The 17,799-nt window shown below is 43.2% G+C and overlaps 1 protein-coding gene across 8 annotated transcripts in view; it reads right to left on the bottom strand.

Moving 5' to 3' along the window:
• The window catches only part of LOC110494596 (forkhead box protein P1-B), a 233,073-nt gene that overhangs the window by 43,137 nt on the left and 172,137 nt on the right, over positions 1-17,799 (bottom strand). For 5 of the 8 annotated variants that reach the window (XM_021569807.2, XM_021569804.2, XM_021569802.2 and 2 more), the window contains 3 exons: positions 10,480-10,617; positions 10,160-10,249; positions 6,214-6,364 (listed from right to left, as the gene is read on the bottom strand). In XM_021569807.2, the coding sequence (XP_021425482.2) occupies positions 6,214-6,364; positions 10,160-10,249; positions 10,480-10,617 (379 nt within the window). The remainder of the gene's footprint in view (positions 1-6,213; positions 6,365-10,159; positions 10,250-10,479; positions 10,618-17,799) is intronic. The other 3 variants (XM_036950691.1, XM_036950692.1, XM_021569806.2) reach the window with 3 other exon arrangements.

Here is a 17,799-nt window from a genome sequence, read left to right on the forward strand (position 1 = left end):
AACTGTAAGATGAAGATCTCAATAAGATCAGCAAAAATATATTTTATTTGATAAGCTACAAAAGATTTTAATTATGCTCGTAATGGAGAACATTGGCCTAATGATGCGAAGGACTCTGGAGAGACACAGGGGCTAAGAACTGTGAAATGAGTCTGATAGGATTGCTGTAAATTCACACTAGATCGTTTGCATATCAAAGAGCAGGAAATGATTGCAGGACAAATCAATAACCTTTCCACGTGCTCTCCTCTATTCTGCCTGCCCTGTATTCTCTCGTTCTCTCTTTCTGTCTTACTCCTTGATGTACCTTCATCGAAGGACACAGCCCTGACAGACAAAACATGCCAAATGATTCTGTTTGCACAAAAGCATGCTAATCCTTCGGTTGTTGCTTCTCACTTGTCTATTAAAGGCACATTGTTGTTTTGATGGAGGGAAGGATCCTTGGAGGGAAAGTTTTCTATGATGATGGTTTGTCTGGATGGGGAAGGTCCTGTGCTTCGACAGCGGGAACAATAATTTTCCCCCCACTTTGTGCCCAGTGACAGTGGGCGATGTATTTTTAGCCTGTGTGGCTGACAGGGCAGCCCACTCTCCCTCAATTACCAGCCAGTCCTGGTGACCCCGACACCAATGTTTACTCAGATGAAACAGCTCCCATAGACTCCTCTGATGACAGAGGTAACGGACTGGGACCAAGCGGTCTCCTTTATTTCTCTCTCTTCCCCTCTATCCTCCACTCCCACGCCCTTCTCTTATTAAACTACCTTGTCCTCATTGGATCTCTGGAAACTGAGGGCCGTTCAAGATAACACCATGAATGACAATAAAATGTAGTGCTATGAAAATCTCAAATAGTATTATATTCTAGGTTTGGACAAACAGCTTTTTATTCTACCTGAGAAGGCAGCATCTGATTTAAATGGTAGACATAGAGTACAACATACAGTATAACACTGATGTCTAAATCTATGGTAGACATTCAGTATAACACTGATCTCTAAATCCTTTTCTGTATATTTAGTATTTTCAAATGCAGGATTAGTTAATCCCTTTTTCCATTTTTCAACAAAACTATTCCACACACTATAGGATGGAAAAACAGACAACCATTTCAAAAAAATGTATGTTGTTGGGACACTTGATTGATCACCGACCTGGCAACTCAATTTTACCGCTGCAGGTAGCTTAGGCACCCAGACAGGACGTGCTCCTCAACCTTTTCCCGTCCTTGTACCTCCGTACCCAGGTGACCATGTTCAAGCAAGCAGAATGTTGATTTAAGGTGCATAATGACATCAGTTGCAGGTCATCATCCACAGAATAAAAAATAGCCCCTATGCTTCGGGCTCTTTCAACTCTGCTGTTGCTTTCCACACAGAGCCAATACCATGGGGGGACGGTGACACCGCTATTAGTTTATTGTTCCATCCGGCAGAGACCTCTGGTGCACCACTGTTTATGTTCCTGTAATCACTGGCCAAGTGATATGCATCCCTTAGGCCTAAAATATGTTAACTCCTAATGCTGCAGGAACTATTACCAATGTCGCGCTGCTGGCCAAATCAATCACTGACTGGGGGAGCATATTACCTGCCGCTGTCCCTGATGTGCCGCTGCTGCACTGTGAACGGCTTCGTACTTTGCCACGTTTTTTGCAGTTGTCTTGTCACTGTCCCATTGCCCTCTCCTGGACAACTTAACTGATGTTCTCCAGCGATGAAAGCTCAGTCTGTTACAGCACAGCCTGGGAGGCCATGGAGCCACAAAACACACTTTAGCCAATCAGGGGAGGCACGGAGAGGGGCGATCAGCGACACATACACACACACCTGGCAGCTGCACCTGGGAGAATGGAGAACGGAGCGTGCACTGCTGTCTCACTCACTCTCCACAGGTCAAAAGGAAAGGCTTTTGGGGGGAGGAGGGGAGGTGGGCGCTGGATCAAATGTATATTTATGAGAGTTATATCCTCCCCAAACACATTGTTGTAATTTATAACAGATATTGTCTGACCGCTTCCAAGACTTTGAACATTAATGTCAAAATAATTTACCGCGAGAGAAACAAATTAAAGTCCAGATAAAGAGAACAACTGGTTATCATCCAAGTCACACTCTTCAAGCTTCTACTAAATTACTTCCTTCACTTCTGGTACTAAATGACTTCCTTCACTTCTGGTACTAAATTCTTACTTCACTTCTGTTATTAAATTACTTCCTTCACCTCTGGTATTAAATGACCTCCTTCACTTCTGGTACTAAATTACTTCCTTCTCTTCTGTTATTAAATTACTTCCTTCACCTCTGGTATTAAATGACCTCCTTCACTTCTGGTACTAAATTACCTCCTTCACTTCTGGTACTAAATTACTTCCTTCTCTTCTGTTATTAAATTACTTCCTTCACCTCTGGTATTAAATGACCTCCTTCACCTCTGGTATTAAATGACCTCCTTCACTTCTGGCATTAAATGACCTCCTTCACTTCTGGTACTAAATTACTTCCTTCACTTCTGGTACTAAACTAGATGCAGTCTATCACAGTGCCATCCGTTTTGTTACCAAATCACTTTATACCACCCACCACTGCGACCTGTATGCTCTAGTCGGCTGGCCCTCGCTTCATATTCGTTGCCAGACCCACTGGCTCCAGGTCATCTATAAGTCTATGCTAGGTAAAGCTCCACCTTATCTCAGCTCACTGGTCACGATAACAACACCCAACTGTAGCACACATTCCAGCAGGTATATCTCACTGATCATCCCCAAAGCCAACACCTCATTTGGCCGCCTTTCCTTCCAGTTCTCTGCTGCCAGTGACTGGAACGAATTGCAAAAATAAGCTGAAGTTGGAGACTTTTATTTCCCTCACCAACTTTAAACATCAACTATCTGAGCAGCTAACCAATCGCTGCAGCTGTACATAGTCCATCTGTAAATAGCCCACCCAGTATACCTACCTCATCCCCATACTGTTTTTATTTTTATTTACTTTTCTGCTCTTTTACACACCAGTATATCTACTAGCACATCATCATCGGCTCATTTATCACTCCATTGTTAATCTGCTAAATTGTAATTATTCGCTCCTATGGCCTATTTATTGCCTACCTCCTCATGCCTTTTGCACACTCTGTACATAGACTTTCTATTTTCTACTGTGTCATTGACTTGTTTATTGTGTTATTGGCTTGTTTATTGTTTATTCCATGTGTAATTCTGTGTTGTTGTCTGTGTCACACTGCTTTGCTTTATCTTGGCCAGGTTGCAGTTGTAAATGAGAACTTGTTCTCAACTAGTCTACCTGGTTAAATAAAGGTGAAATAAAAATAATGTAAAAAAAAAAGACTTCCTTCACTTCTGGTATTAAATGACTTCCTTCACTTCTGGTACTAAGTGACTTCCTTCACTTCTGGTATTAAATGACTTCCTTCACTTCTGGTACTAAGTGACTTCCTTCACTTCTGGTATTATATGACTTCCTTCACTTCTGGTACTAAGTGACTTCCTTCACTTCTGGTATTAAATGACTTCTTTCACTTCTGGTACTAAGTGACTTCCTTCACTTCTGGTATTAAATGACTTCCTTCACTTCTGGTACTAAGTGACTTCCTTCACTTCTGGTATTAAATGACTTCCTTCACTTCTGGTACTAAGTGACTTCCTTCACTTCTGGTATTATATGACATCCTTCACTTCTGGTACTAAATGACTTCCTTCACTTCTGGTACTAAATGACTTCCTTCACTTCTGGTACTAAATTACTTCCTTCACTTCTGGTACAAAATGACTTCCTTCACTTCGGGTACTGAATGACTTCCTTCACGTCGGGTACTGAATGACTTCCTTCACTTCTGGTACTAAATTACTTCCTTCACTTATGGTACTAAATTACTTCTGGTATTTAAATGATAACTCTATGTGATTATTCATGTCTATTGATAATGAAAATATGTTATACGGTCTCTATCAACATTTCCAGTAAGCACAAGACCATACAATACAAAAAATAAGCCATTTTATACATGTACAATATGCATTACACGCCTCCTTATTCTAAAACATTCAGGGCGGCTGTTTTCCCAGAACACCATGAGAGCACAATATAATTATACTGCAATGAGAGAATGAATTTTCTAATAATTTGATTGTGATATCTGAATTTGAATAAAGAGGGAAAAAAGCATCTCTGTCTGATCATCACCTCAGTGTATAAAAGTCATCCTAATTCATTGGCTCAGTCCAAACACATAATCACCAGGGTCCAAACGGAGCAGCAGAACACATTCTTTCTGCAGTGCTGCTTACTATGTGCTGAATATAGTAGATTAGATCTCAGCTCTGTAGGTCTCGGCTGCTGATGCATGAAAGAGTTTAGTGATGTGGAAAACAGAAAGGTCATCAATAACTTCAAACAGTCAAGCAGAAAATGTGTAGAATAGGAAGGGAAACTCAGCCTGATGGCAAGTGTTTTAACAGCTGTCTTACCATGAATGGTTTCCAAGGGCGGGCTAGCCAGGATCAACTCAGTAAAATAGTGAAACCAACCAACATTCTGTGTGGTAAGGTTCAATTCCTCATTTCAGATTGTATAAATAATAACAAAGAGAAACGATACTTTATTTGTATCTTAAACTGTCATCTGACAAAATATGGCTATAGTGTCCTGTTTGCTATTAGTCATGCTGTGAGACAGCCTAAGAGATATTTGATGACACTAAGTGTAAGCAAACAGTCAACAGGATGTTCAGTAACTGTTGTGCTATTCCATAAAGAACAGTAAACTGCCATATCACTGGTGTAATGCTTTACTCAAAAGGGCATGTGTGTGTTTGCCAGATATCCAAAACAAGGTCATTCATAAGCGTACACTAACAGGCAGCACACCAGTGGCCACGCCTGTGCCTATGGCAATCGTCAGATTCCATACACAGTCCAAACAATAACATGATTGTACAAACCTTGTTTTTGTTTGCCCATTACCTAAGTTCCCCAGCCCTTCCACTTTATCGCCTTATCTTGTTTTTTCAAAACTGTTTGTCTTAGCCTGGAATGAATAGTCTATGTCATGTTCCAAAATGGTATGGAGGCTTTGTCATAGGGCTGCTCCTTAAGAAAACATTAAAAACAAATAAAGAAATAAACTTCCTGGCTAAACAACAAGCATTGACTCACACCACCATCCCCTTATGGGATATTTCACAATGAGAGGTTAAGTGGCAGTTTAGTAACAACGAGTATGTTTATGTGCACACTAATAATTCGATATTAAACTGATTATGGCTGTCGGCTGCGTATGGCATTAGTCATGTAAACACCTTACTCTGCTTATCTTAATCGGCGTGAGGTCAAAACCAATGTAAGCATACGCCGCTTAAAACACCTGGTTTTCTGAGCAACCTTTTGAGTCATCAGGACATGGAAACAGCTGAATTGGCGTTCCAGCTGTGTATTTGATCAGCATATGTGCTATCACAGGTAGCGCAAAGGGAAGTGAGTTGGGAAACACTGAAAGTACGCATCTTAGAAATACTTTTCACATACAAACTGTATATGTCCCAACTCAAAAAGGCTCGCAAAAAGAACATGTTTGCTGTGGTACAACATTTATGCTGATTTTCAGCATTTATTTAAGTCCCATCAACAGCCTCAGTTCAGATGTTTCCATGGAAGGATTATTAAGGAAATCATTCTTCTTGCAAAACATGTAAATGTTTAAAGAAACTATTATTTTAATCTGATTATCCACAATAATGGTATTATTGTGTGCATGTAACCGTACTCATCAGTTCCACTCTTCCTCTAGCCTAAGGAGGCATTTCCCCCTGGTCAACACCCAGTATGATGTAATTCTAAGGAAAATGTATGAATGGAGAGACCAGAGAAAGAGGCTGGAGGGGAGAGGGCATCTCTACACCATGGTAGTCAAAGGGGGGGAACAGGGAAGATACACAGTACAGGCAGTATAAATAAAACAAGATGGGGAACACTTCTAACAAGAGTTAGAGGGCACTAAATAAGGTGAATACTGTAGTCAAAGCATATGCAATATGATGTTTATCATTGGGACAAAGTGAATGTAGGGTATTTTAGAGTGTGTGTGTCTGTGTGTGTGTATGTGTGTGTGTTTGTGGGGAGGGTGCTGGGGGCAGGTGTGGTATGCAGTATAATCCCGTGTGGAGGTGTGTTTCGCAGTAGAGTAGAGCACTGACCCTGAGTGAGCGAGTGCAGGGGCAGGGCGGTCTGTCCAGGCTGGATGGAGAGCAGGCCTTGTCTCTGGAGGTTGAGCAGGTGCTGCTGCTGGAGCTGTTGGACCTGCATGAGCTGCTGCTGGAAGGCCAACTGCTGGGCCTGCTGCTGCTGCTGAGGACGACACACACACACACGCACGCACGCACGCACGCACACACACACACACACTATAAGCAAACAAACAGGACATAGGTAATCTAGGGTAAACAAAAAATATTTTTACGAACTGTACATATTGATTGAACACAGAAAGAGACAGTTAAAGAACACATGATGATACAACGGACAAACACATGCTGATCACAGTGTATTCTGTATGCCTGAACATTTGCTTCTGCACGTTAGGCCCTAGGTTAATACATACAGGATACAGTATGTTTACACACACACACACACACACACACACACACACACACACACACACACACACACACACACACACACACACACACACACACACACACACACACACACAATCCCAATCCCAATCCCAATCCCAATCGAACACATCAAACCCTACCACCTAAACTCTAACACATTCAGCACACTACAGTATGTGGGTTTGTCTGAGCACACTTCAGAACAGGTGCAGTATATGTCCCTCTTTCTCTTAATTAACCAGAAGTGTGGAGGCAAATGACAAACAATTAAACAACATAGTTAATCATTCATAATAAGAGCCATGGGATTTTAATTACACCTATTCATAATTCAGCAAACAATGTGTGACTAAATCAAAGTGTTTAATAACCACACGAGCTAGTCCCCCAACTCTCTCAGGCGTGGCACTGCTCTCAGGTAATTGCAGCAAGTAGAGTTGAATCATAGAGTGACTGAAGATCAGAGTCTTGCTCATCTTACAGCACTACATCTGCATTCTGAGAAAGTCAGTGTCTTCATTGAAATATGTATTTTTGACTTTAACTTTAATCATTTAATTTGTTTATTTCACTTTTGTATATTATCTATGTCACTTGCTAAGGTAATGTTAATATATGCTTCCCATGCTAATAAAGCCCCTTGAATTGAGAGAGAGAGAGAGAGAGAGAGAGAGAGAGGTGTCGTCAGAACAATAAACAGGAGGAAATGATCTAATATATCCCCAATCTTTTCCAAATCAAAACAAGTGGGTACAGTAGGTAACAGCGGAGTGGAGGAGTGACCCCAGTCTCAGCTTCACCATCAAAATATGGATTATTATTCCTTAAACAACAACTGGAGATAACGATCAATCAAGACAAAGCTCACCTTGTTATGTTTTCTATGACACATAAGGACGGCCAAACAAAATAAGCCTGGGAGAGGGCAGGATATTAGGCTGCATATGAGTACACAGCGCCAATTGTCAAGGCGGGGTGGGGGGCATTAAAAGCAACCCGGGCTGCCAAGCTGTGCACCGCACCCTGTTACCAAACACAGGATACACCACTATGTTTACTTCTCACAACTGAGCGCATACAAAAAAGGTCTCGGTGCAACGCTGCTGTCAGGTCACCCGCCGGCGGCTCAGAAACCGCTGAAATATCCAGATAAATTGTTCCCCCCTCCGCACGTCCTGGTCTGCCTGTCAAAGGTCTGCCGGGCTGGGATTCCCCTCCCTTCCCCTCCCCTCCCCTCATCCAGCCTCCTTCCCCACAGGCCCTGAACACAGTACAGTACACTACACTGGTCTGATGTGGAGAGGCCTTCTCATTACAAAAGGTCAAATAGGGGGCGCTTATATTTGTCCTGTTTCACATGTACAAGTGTGTAACCTGCGAAATGGAAAAGTGTTTTTTTGCATATCCCACTCTCCCTGAGACACCCTCGGAGAGTGAGGTCACGGCCAGGGATCATATACGTTAGTCTGATCAGGAGGATTATGTAGTGGAATATTCATGGATTAGCATTAAAACATGGGACTAGATGATAGGGTGCATTCATAAACACCTATTTCTCTGGTTTATGACCTAAACTATATTGACGATTTGAAGCAAATTTGATGAAGTTCTCATGCAGGCTTCAGTGTAATTAGTGATGCAGATAGCCTCTGATTCTTCCCATCTAAGAGCCTGTTTTTGAAAGGGTGTTGATTTTCAACAACAGTGTAAGAAGTTTCTTGTGTCTTCAATGGGACACTTCTCTGTACTGTAGCTCCTGTCTGTCTGACAGCATAAGACAATGCTAATGGTACTACGGGGGCGGGAGTTCACAGGGAACAATGTCTTTCATCAGTGCCTTAAATAAATATAGGGTGGCTTTTAAATTGCAACTGAATTTAACTCTCTCCCCTTCAGATTTCTTTCTTGTGGTCTCTTCAGCTGACAGCAGCTCCTGTGCTCTCCCAGCGCGAAGACACATTAAATCCCCCGGCCCAATAGACCAAATAAGAGGTTAACAAGAAGTGGCACGAGAGAAAAAAACAGTTCCTGACAAGGATAAAGAGTGGCAGTGGCAGCCCTTTATTGTCAAGCTTCAAATATAAAGTTAAAGATCTTTGAAAAACTACATTTTGATGTCTTTAAAATAAAAGAGGCACAAAGCAACAACAGGGGGTTATTGTCTGCCTGCCACAGGGGAGTTGCAGCGTGATTCTTATTCTGTCTTTTGATGGTTGTAGCAGCTAGAAATGCAATAGAAAGGGGAAAAAAGCAACACATCGGAGAGCAGGAGAGCCTCTCGAGGCTGCATCCATTTCCTGTGATCATACATAATACACTTCAAAAGATCTCCGTTCAGCTGATCAATTGCACCTCCTTCTGACTAGTACCCCCCTCCCTCTCAAACCCCCCAGCTCCAGTCATGTTTACATCAGATGCCACTTGGTGACAGGCCCTATCTGAGGCCAAGGAGCTCTGCTGTCACGTTGATTTATGGGAGCATCACACCACAGCTTGTCCAAACTGAAGCTTGCAGTTCATTAATTAGAGAAATGGGACTTTGAAGTCGGTAGCTTCAACAGTGTGTGTGTGTGTGTGTGTGTGCGTGTGTGAGCATGTGCGTGAATGTGTTTTTAACATTTGGCTTCATTTATATGCTTTTTTCCCCCACCCTCCCCAAACGTGGCTCTCAGATAGAAAATTCCCTGATTGTCTTTAAACTTCTTTTGACCGCACAATAATAATTTATTTGTCCAGAGTGATGCCTGTATCCGCGAGTCACTAACACGCATTGAGCCACCGCTGATGAGCCAGTCCGGCTGAACTGGGGGGAGGGAAGGGAAAAAGATGGGAAAAAGGAGAGCGTGGGCAACACAACAAAGCTGGGAGCGTACTGATATCTCACAATTACACACCTTCTCTTCCCGTTCCATTTGCATGTTAATTACCAAGCAAGCCTCTCAGATTTCTGCCTTTCTTTTTCCTTCCTTTCAGTATTTCCTACAAGGGGGTGAAGGGCAATCTCTGTGTTGTAAGACACTTGTTTACTGGAGAGAACAAACGATTAAACAGCACAAAATGTAGTTATTTATTTAATTGCCCGAGAAGCAGTACGAGCCCCATCCCCTGGAAGAAGAGGGATCATCAGTATTCCTGGTTTATTCAGTTATTACTGGTATTTACCCATCGTGCCTGACATGCTAATCAGAAGCAGAACTACACTTGATTCTCTCTCTCTTTTTTTCTTCTTAAAAACCACAGCCTCTGAACAGATGGTGAGAGTGAGAGAAGACATGCCTTCCACATACTGCTCTGAGCTCTGGGCTCTGAGCTCTGGGCTCTGGGCTCTGAGCTCTGGGTTCTGGGCTCTGGGCTCTGGGCTCTGAGCTCTGGGCTCTGGGCTCTGGGCTCTGAGCTCTGGGTTCTGGGCTCTGGGCTCTGGGCTTGGCTGGCTGAGGATCGTACCACCGGGGCAACATACGAGTTCAGTAAAGCAATGACATGCATGGCGGCGGTGGAGGTGATGATGTCATCATAGTGAGCCTACCTCTTTACTCTGCTTGCCTGCATGTTGCTGCTGGAGGAGCTGGAGGTGGAGCTGTTCCTGCTGCTTCTTGTAGAACTCTTGGAGTTGCTGCTGCAAAAGACATGGGAGCTACGTCTGAGTGACAGCTCACCAACCAATCAATCCATCAGGGCCAAGCTAAACTCAGCAGTGGGCCGCGGGCATACTTTCAGCACTCTGGCTGTTCTCTATGTGATACAGTCTCATATTCAGAAGGAACGCCAGTGCACAGTATGGTGGTTGGTGTGAGGATGTTGATGTTGATGTGTTTTATGTACAGTATGAATGTCCCGTGTGTTTACCTGCTGTAACATGAGGGCCTGTTGCTGCTGCAGGAGCACCTGGAGCTGCTGAGGGCTCAGGACCTGCTGCTGGAGGATCTGCTGCATCTGCTGAGGCGTTATTACCTGGGGTGTCATCATAGCCACTGACACTGGAACCTACGAGAGAGAGGGGCGGGGGGGGGGGGTAGGCAGAGCAGTCACTAACCTGGTCTACTAAGACAGTGTTGTAGTATAAGACTGACATAGCCAGGATACATGCTTTATAGGACTATATGACCACAGCAAAAAAAAGTGAGCTGGAGGACAAGCAGAGACAGTATAGACTACAGCAGCTCAACCAGACCACTTGTCAGGAGTTACACACACTATAACAGCCACTGAAATGAGAGCCCAGGATAGCCCCTCAACACCTCTGGTCTGTACTGGAAAAATCACCTGGAGTGTCATCACAGCAAGAGATGCTACACCCCCTAAGCAGTAATGACACAATACTAGACACAGGAGTAATGACAGGAGATGGCCTGCAGTAAGCCTGTGGAAACTCTACAACAGCCCCCCTCCGACCTTCAGCACAACAGCCCTGCCCAGACAGACACACACAACCTAACACTAACAGGCTGTCCAGACAGACACACACAACCTAACACTAACAGGCTGTCCAAGGTTTGATTGTTTCTGCTGAGGTGATCTGCTACTACACCAGCAAACGCAAAGATAGGCCACACACTGTAGGCTACAGCGAACCTGTGTGCATAAACCATGTCATTTCATTAGAATATTGTCAACAGCAATTTCTTTAATGTACAAATAAAGCTGCGGCGCCATGACAGGAGGAGGACATACATACTGACACAGGCCCCTAACTAACTCCAACAGAAAGGTGTGAGTGGATGACTCTTCAAAACAAGTGATTTGTTATGACACTGAAAGAACCCCACAGTTCCCCACAGTTGTCAGGCTGCCTTAATTGCTCCGGCGGCTTTGTGGCTTCTCAGAGTGTCTGGATGCTGCCACTCACTGCTGTGATGTGCCATACCATTAAAAGCCCTTTTCACTGACATCTTAGTGACAAACAGCTACTGAGATGTACTTGATAGCCGTCTCACATTTGCAACTGTTAACATGCCGCGGTGTGTGTGTATGTGTGGTAAACCCGTGCTCTGCGTCTCCGAGGCTGATGTCGCCGGCTGATAGAGCGGACATTAGGGCTGACAGTCAGTCTTCACCAAGGTTACCCAAATTGTACTGTGACCTCATAGCCAATGACGGCCTTTTGAAATGTCCATGCATGAATGTCCTTTAGCTGTTTCCAATCTATCTAGCAGGAGAGGCGTTCTCTGGTACACGCAGCATGCATATCACCTGATTAATTTCCCCCACTAGAACAGAAAACAAAAACTAAATGGGTCATAATGAGCAGCTTGTACTCTCACGGCACTGGAAAGGGTAGCAGCGTCAAACAGGACGCGGTGGCGCTGACGCTCTCTGTAAACCTCATTGAGAGCTGCTCCGCGCTGAAAGATTAGATGTGTTTTGTCCTCCTGTAGGGGAAACTCGAGGAGGTCACGCACCACCTAGGACTCAACGCACTTAACATTTCTCATTTTCAGTGGGAGGCGACGAGAGGCTGAAATTGCTATGTGAATTCCTCCTGTATTATGTCTAAATATCCACCTGGACTTTTTCACATGGCTTTTCCTGTCATTTGCTTAGCCAAGACCCCCATTTCTAATTTCGCAGTCATTATGCACTGATGTCCTTTTTTCTCAGCATCACTAATTTTGATCAACTATTTTGAAGGTCAAGCGGGCAGCGTGTCTCGCTACAGTATAAGCCCTCTACGTGATGCGATAGATATAGACCTGCCTCAGCACCACTAACAATTACCTCACACACCAAGGATAAATAATCATGTATCTTCTTTGATGCTTTACATTACATTACAGAAACTATCTACTTTAGATTTGACATGCTCTACTTTTATTGTCATGTTAGGGCAGTAAATGTAACCAGGGTTATTTTCACATGTAGTTAACCATTTGTATTATTCATCTTCGATAGTACATGTTTTATAGAGTCTAACATAGAGATCCAGCGTAGAAAAATATAATTAACACAATATTTTACACCATTTCACACTTAATAACTGATCATTTCTTAACAAATTGGATTGGAATTTCATTCAATTAATTACATTATTTTTACACCTTGAGCAGCACATCCTCTGGTTCAAGCAGCCTCACACCTTTCTTTGTCATGGAAGGGGGGGTCTGGTCCACTGTAACTACCCCTAGACACCAAGAGACGGCAGGCTGAGCCCCGGCAAGCGGCTATTAGAGCCCACATTTTATTACACATTACTACTGAGGTCATTAGCAGCAAGACGGAATGTACGGTTCTTACCTATTGATCATTGTAACTACTACCATTTAATCCAGTGTGTTGAATGAGTGAAAATCTGACTGAGACAGGGGGCTATTGAGGGGAAGGAGCACTTTAACCGAAACATGTGGCCCCTGGCTGGTGTATCATGCCAATTTAACACAAACACAGTACGCCACTCTCCATTTAGAACGCTCTCCATATGGCATACTCACTTATTTCTGGTTAACCTCACGACTCCAGATGATGCACAGAAATATATGTACATCTGAAGAGAGTCTGAGGGAGAATTCTCTGTCGGTCTGGATGATTCACAGAGAACTAATACTAGGAGAGTTTCTTTGAGCAGCTACTTGTACACCAATATGTGGGTGTGAAACATAAGACATTTTGGGAATGCCAGAAACAGCTGACGTTTATGGATTTCAGTAAGGTGTGGCACTCTCCAGGTGCCTCGCGTATATAAACATTCAAACCTGGAACATTCTCACACAGCTGCAGTGTGAGCAACTAACACAATCACACACACATGCACATAAGCATGCAAAAACTCAAACATGCACACACAGTAAATTGTAGCGCATGGTTGAACAGTACGTAATTACAACGATGTTAAAGAAATTATAAGAATATTTTTCTTTGTCTGAGAGAGGTTAGTGTACCAGGCAGCGTCTGATGCCGTGCTGCCTGGAGAACAGAGCAGGAGCGTGTTCAGAGTGAAGGTAGGCCACAAAGTGATGGGAGCCTCTGCTGCCTTTAAAGTACACTACGCCAACTTCTCTTTGTGCGTCACCACCGAGAACAAGCATGGAAATGATATTCTAATGAGGAAACATCGGCCACACATCTGACGACGTCGGGAATTCACAGATTCACACTTAATGAAGACGCTCTTCAACCAGCGTTCCCCCAGAAGCCAAAGGTCAAAGTGTGGTGAGAGAGAGACAGAGAACGAGAGAGAGAGAGAGAGGGAGAGAGACAGAGAACGAGAGAGAGAGAGAGACAGACAGAGAATGAGAGAGAGAGAGAGAGAGAGAGAGACAGAGAACGAGAGAGAGAGAGAGACAGAACGAGAGAGAGAAATAGAGCGCGAGAGAGAAAAAGAGAGAGAGGGGAAGCAGACCCAGGCATGAGACATGAAGCTAGCCTCCCTCCCTTCCCTCCTGGTGATACTGGGGCAATTAAGGAGAAGAGAAAAAGGAAAAACAAGCCAACTTCAATGAGACCATCGCTGATATTAAACCAGCCATGAAGGACCAGGTTAGATGAAGAAAAAAAAAATTGTAATTTTTATATCTTTCTCCCTGGTGTGATCTTGTTTTGTAAGGACATCAAATAGAATGGAGAAGTAGAAAATAACAAACCCTTGAGAAATCAGAGGCCAGCCTGTTTGATACTGTTGGTTTACCTTGGCCTGAGACATTTGAATAGTAATGGCGCTCCGTCTTGAATAGCGTATAATCTCGAGCATGAAAATGTCTCCGAAAGGAGGATTTCACGGGAGGCATTGTATTGAAGTGATGCATGAACATAATTAGTCTACGACAAGATCGGAATGAATTACTCATTCCTCATCGTTCAGGTTTATTGAAATATTGAAGGTGGATAGCGGTTTAGAGAATATGTCAAGCATGTTTTCTCTGATGGAAAAAAAGGATCAACAAAAGACTGTTTCTTATATTGTATTTTTGGTGTATTTGTGTGTATTACTATCAAACAAATATAATAATATAATAATAATCATAATCATAATAATAATAGTAGTTTCACAACAACCAATGTATGTAGTCCCAGACTACAACATGCATGACAAAGAACACAAGGAGACAGAGCTAACGTTACCCATCCTGGTTTGGCTAAGCTCTCACTAATTCCTCTTTGTCATCCAAATTCAAGCTGCTTTCAAAAAGTTTACAATTCAGATAAACTGGATAATCACAGTCATATTTTCTGCCCATTTGCTATATATATTCTGCAGGGGGATTGAAACGATACGCAACAACTGTAAAAACAAAACTCAAGATTGCATTTTAATTAACTTTTAAACCACAAACAAACACGTTTTCAGCTAAGCTGGGCCAGCATTCTGTAAAACAAACAAACTACACTGGGAAGTGAACGAGCCTCTCACCCCAACAATAACAGTAGAGCTGCGTGGTGTCATCTCTTTCCCACACTCTGGGCAGCCGCCACTGCAGGTGCCCAGTGCATGGCCCCCACCCTGGCACATGTGTACACAAACACACACACACACACACACACACACACACACACACACACACACACACACACACACACACACACACACACACACACACACACACACACACACACACACACACACACACACACACACACACACACACACACACACACACACACACACACACTTGGGAGCCATTTCCTGTAGTTCACTGTAGTAAGAGCATATTACTGAATAAAAGGATCATTTCTTTCAGTTTGTCTTTATGTTCCACTGTATTCACTGATAGCCTTTTTAATGAGGCTTTCCATTCCATTTTCACTGATAACATATCCTGTCACTCTTTCTGACCTTTCAAGCACTACGCTAGGTTGAGACAAAATTAAAATAGGAGATGACAACTCTAGTGCCTACAATAGCACCATTCACCAGCCCATTCACCTGGTCCCAGACCCAGTGGGTGCTACCCCCTCTTCTCATCCTGTGTACCTCCGTGTGCCCGTGTTTTATGGTTTATCAGCTCAGCACCATTACGCAACCCTGCGTGCCTTCAGATGCATTATTTGGATCAGTTGAGATTTAATTAAGATCACAGCCTTTAAAATCCCCTTCAAATGAAAATGTACCCAAAGACAACGCCTGACACATCCTCATGCAGATTGTTTCCATACTCTGCACACCAGCAATGCAAACCTCATTCTTGTTTCCATGACGGCAGACAAGGGGCCACAAATTGTGTAGGCTTTTTTAAACTTGGCTTGTGCTGTTGTCTTTTGTGAGTCAGAAAAACCACGTGGCCAATTCATAATAATAAAAAGGGGAGAAGTCAGCAGCTGGTTCACAGAATGTGTGAAAACCATCCAGAGATAAATCTAGATCCAACACATATGCCACCTCTTGTATCTGGATACAGCCTACTGAATCATTCCACAACTACTTACACAAAGAAAACATATATTATGTTATTTGAGGAGCACAGCAGTAATTAACACAGTATTACATAATGCTTTCTAGTAGCAGAGCAGGACGGAACAAGTGGCAAATATAGACTCGTTTATTTTGTCACACCATATCACTGTCTATACACCATGTAGCCTAATCATACTGTTAACATACTATCTCTATACTTTGAAATATATAACATCTTTTGTGTTGACATAATCCACCTATCTGATACAGAGACACCGTGACCAAGAGCAATGAGCAGTAATGTACCTAACGCAACAAAAGCTGTTTTCATGTCAAAACGTTCCTCAATCCAGCGAGGAGTCAGGAGAACAGCAGAGAGCAGCTGGTGGTTTTCTATATCACCGGTAAACTATTCCCCCTCACTCACTCACTCCACACTACAAAGCAGTGGCCACTCCTGTAAAGGATATCCCAGAGCTCTGTGGGATTTCGCTGGCTGTCGGCTGCCACCATGCCCGCTTCTCTGGGTACAGGGTAATATCTGGTTGCCTATGTCATGGTTTAAAAATGACAGGTGCTGGCAGCCTCTCGCCTTGACAGGCCGTTGCACAAATAATGGCCCTGCCTGAAAGGGCTAATGCACTACTAATGAACAATAAATCAACTTTGATTACAAAATGTCATCCCAATCAGCTCGCACTCCAGCTCTCCCAAACTGCACCCCCAGCCCAGCCAGTGCAGCTGCACAGCATTACAGTGCACACTGGCTGTTTAGGCTTAATTTTCCTCACAATCTGATGTTAACCTCCACCGGCCCCTCTCTGCCAGAGAAATTCACCCTCTCTCTCTAAACTCTACCAGTACAGATACACCCTCTCATCGCCGAGGCTGTTCAGACACAGTCTGGAGCTCAGTACAAACATGGCAGAGGGGGTAGAAGGTGAAAACATTAGCCTCAAAAGTGAGGAAAATGTTGTTGTTTTTTAAGCATGTGTTAATATATTAATTGAAAATGTTGTTGTTTTGGAAGACTCTGAAGGCTCTCTTACATTAAAAGTTAAACCAGCATCACAAAGTAAATAACAGTCTTCAGTCTAATATCTAAGGGGTGTTTCATGGGGTTCAAATCTACCACCAGGGAAGAGAGGGAAGTTGGTGTAGAAAGGTTCAACTTTATCTCTCATTTCATTCTCCGCCCCCTTTACTACACACACGCATGCAGGCTCTCAAGCACACCCACGTATGCATGTGTTCACGTGCGTGTGCACGCACAAAAAAAAAATGTTTCAGGAAAAATGTCAGTTCTGACATTTCAAATGATTGAGTCTGCCTAAAATGGTTACGTAGTGGCAGTGTCAAATATAGAGTTGTGCCTCCCTCTCCCTTAATTTCAAGTGACAGAGTGAGGAGACGATCAACCCCCCATCACCTCGCTGCCTTCTTCACTTGACAGGGACACTGTCCATAGCCTGAGTGGGAGCCAGGTCTGACCGGCAAACACACACTCAACTCACAAACACACAAACTGGGAATATCTCATGTATAACTAACAGTAAACAATAACAGCATGCCCTACTGAAGCTGAGGGCTACATGTGCTTGTTAGTAACACACTGGGATGCAGAATATATTAAATAATAATATGTGATAAACAACTTCACTGCTAAAATACAGCCTTTCCTAGAACTTTCCATATCTTAACAACACATGCTGTTGTACCAGAGCCTGATGATCTGGTTAGTACAGTGTCAGAATAAAGAAACAAACACAACTAGAATCCCAACTACAGTATATCTAAACTGGCATATGAGCAACTTCATGTAAAGTGTTACCTTAATGTAAAGT

This window comes from Oncorhynchus mykiss, chromosome 17 (genome assembly GCF_013265735.2).
Source record: "Oncorhynchus mykiss isolate Arlee chromosome 17, USDA_OmykA_1.1, whole genome shotgun sequence".
Classification (NCBI taxonomy): domain Eukaryota; kingdom Metazoa; phylum Chordata; class Actinopteri; order Salmoniformes; family Salmonidae; genus Oncorhynchus; species Oncorhynchus mykiss.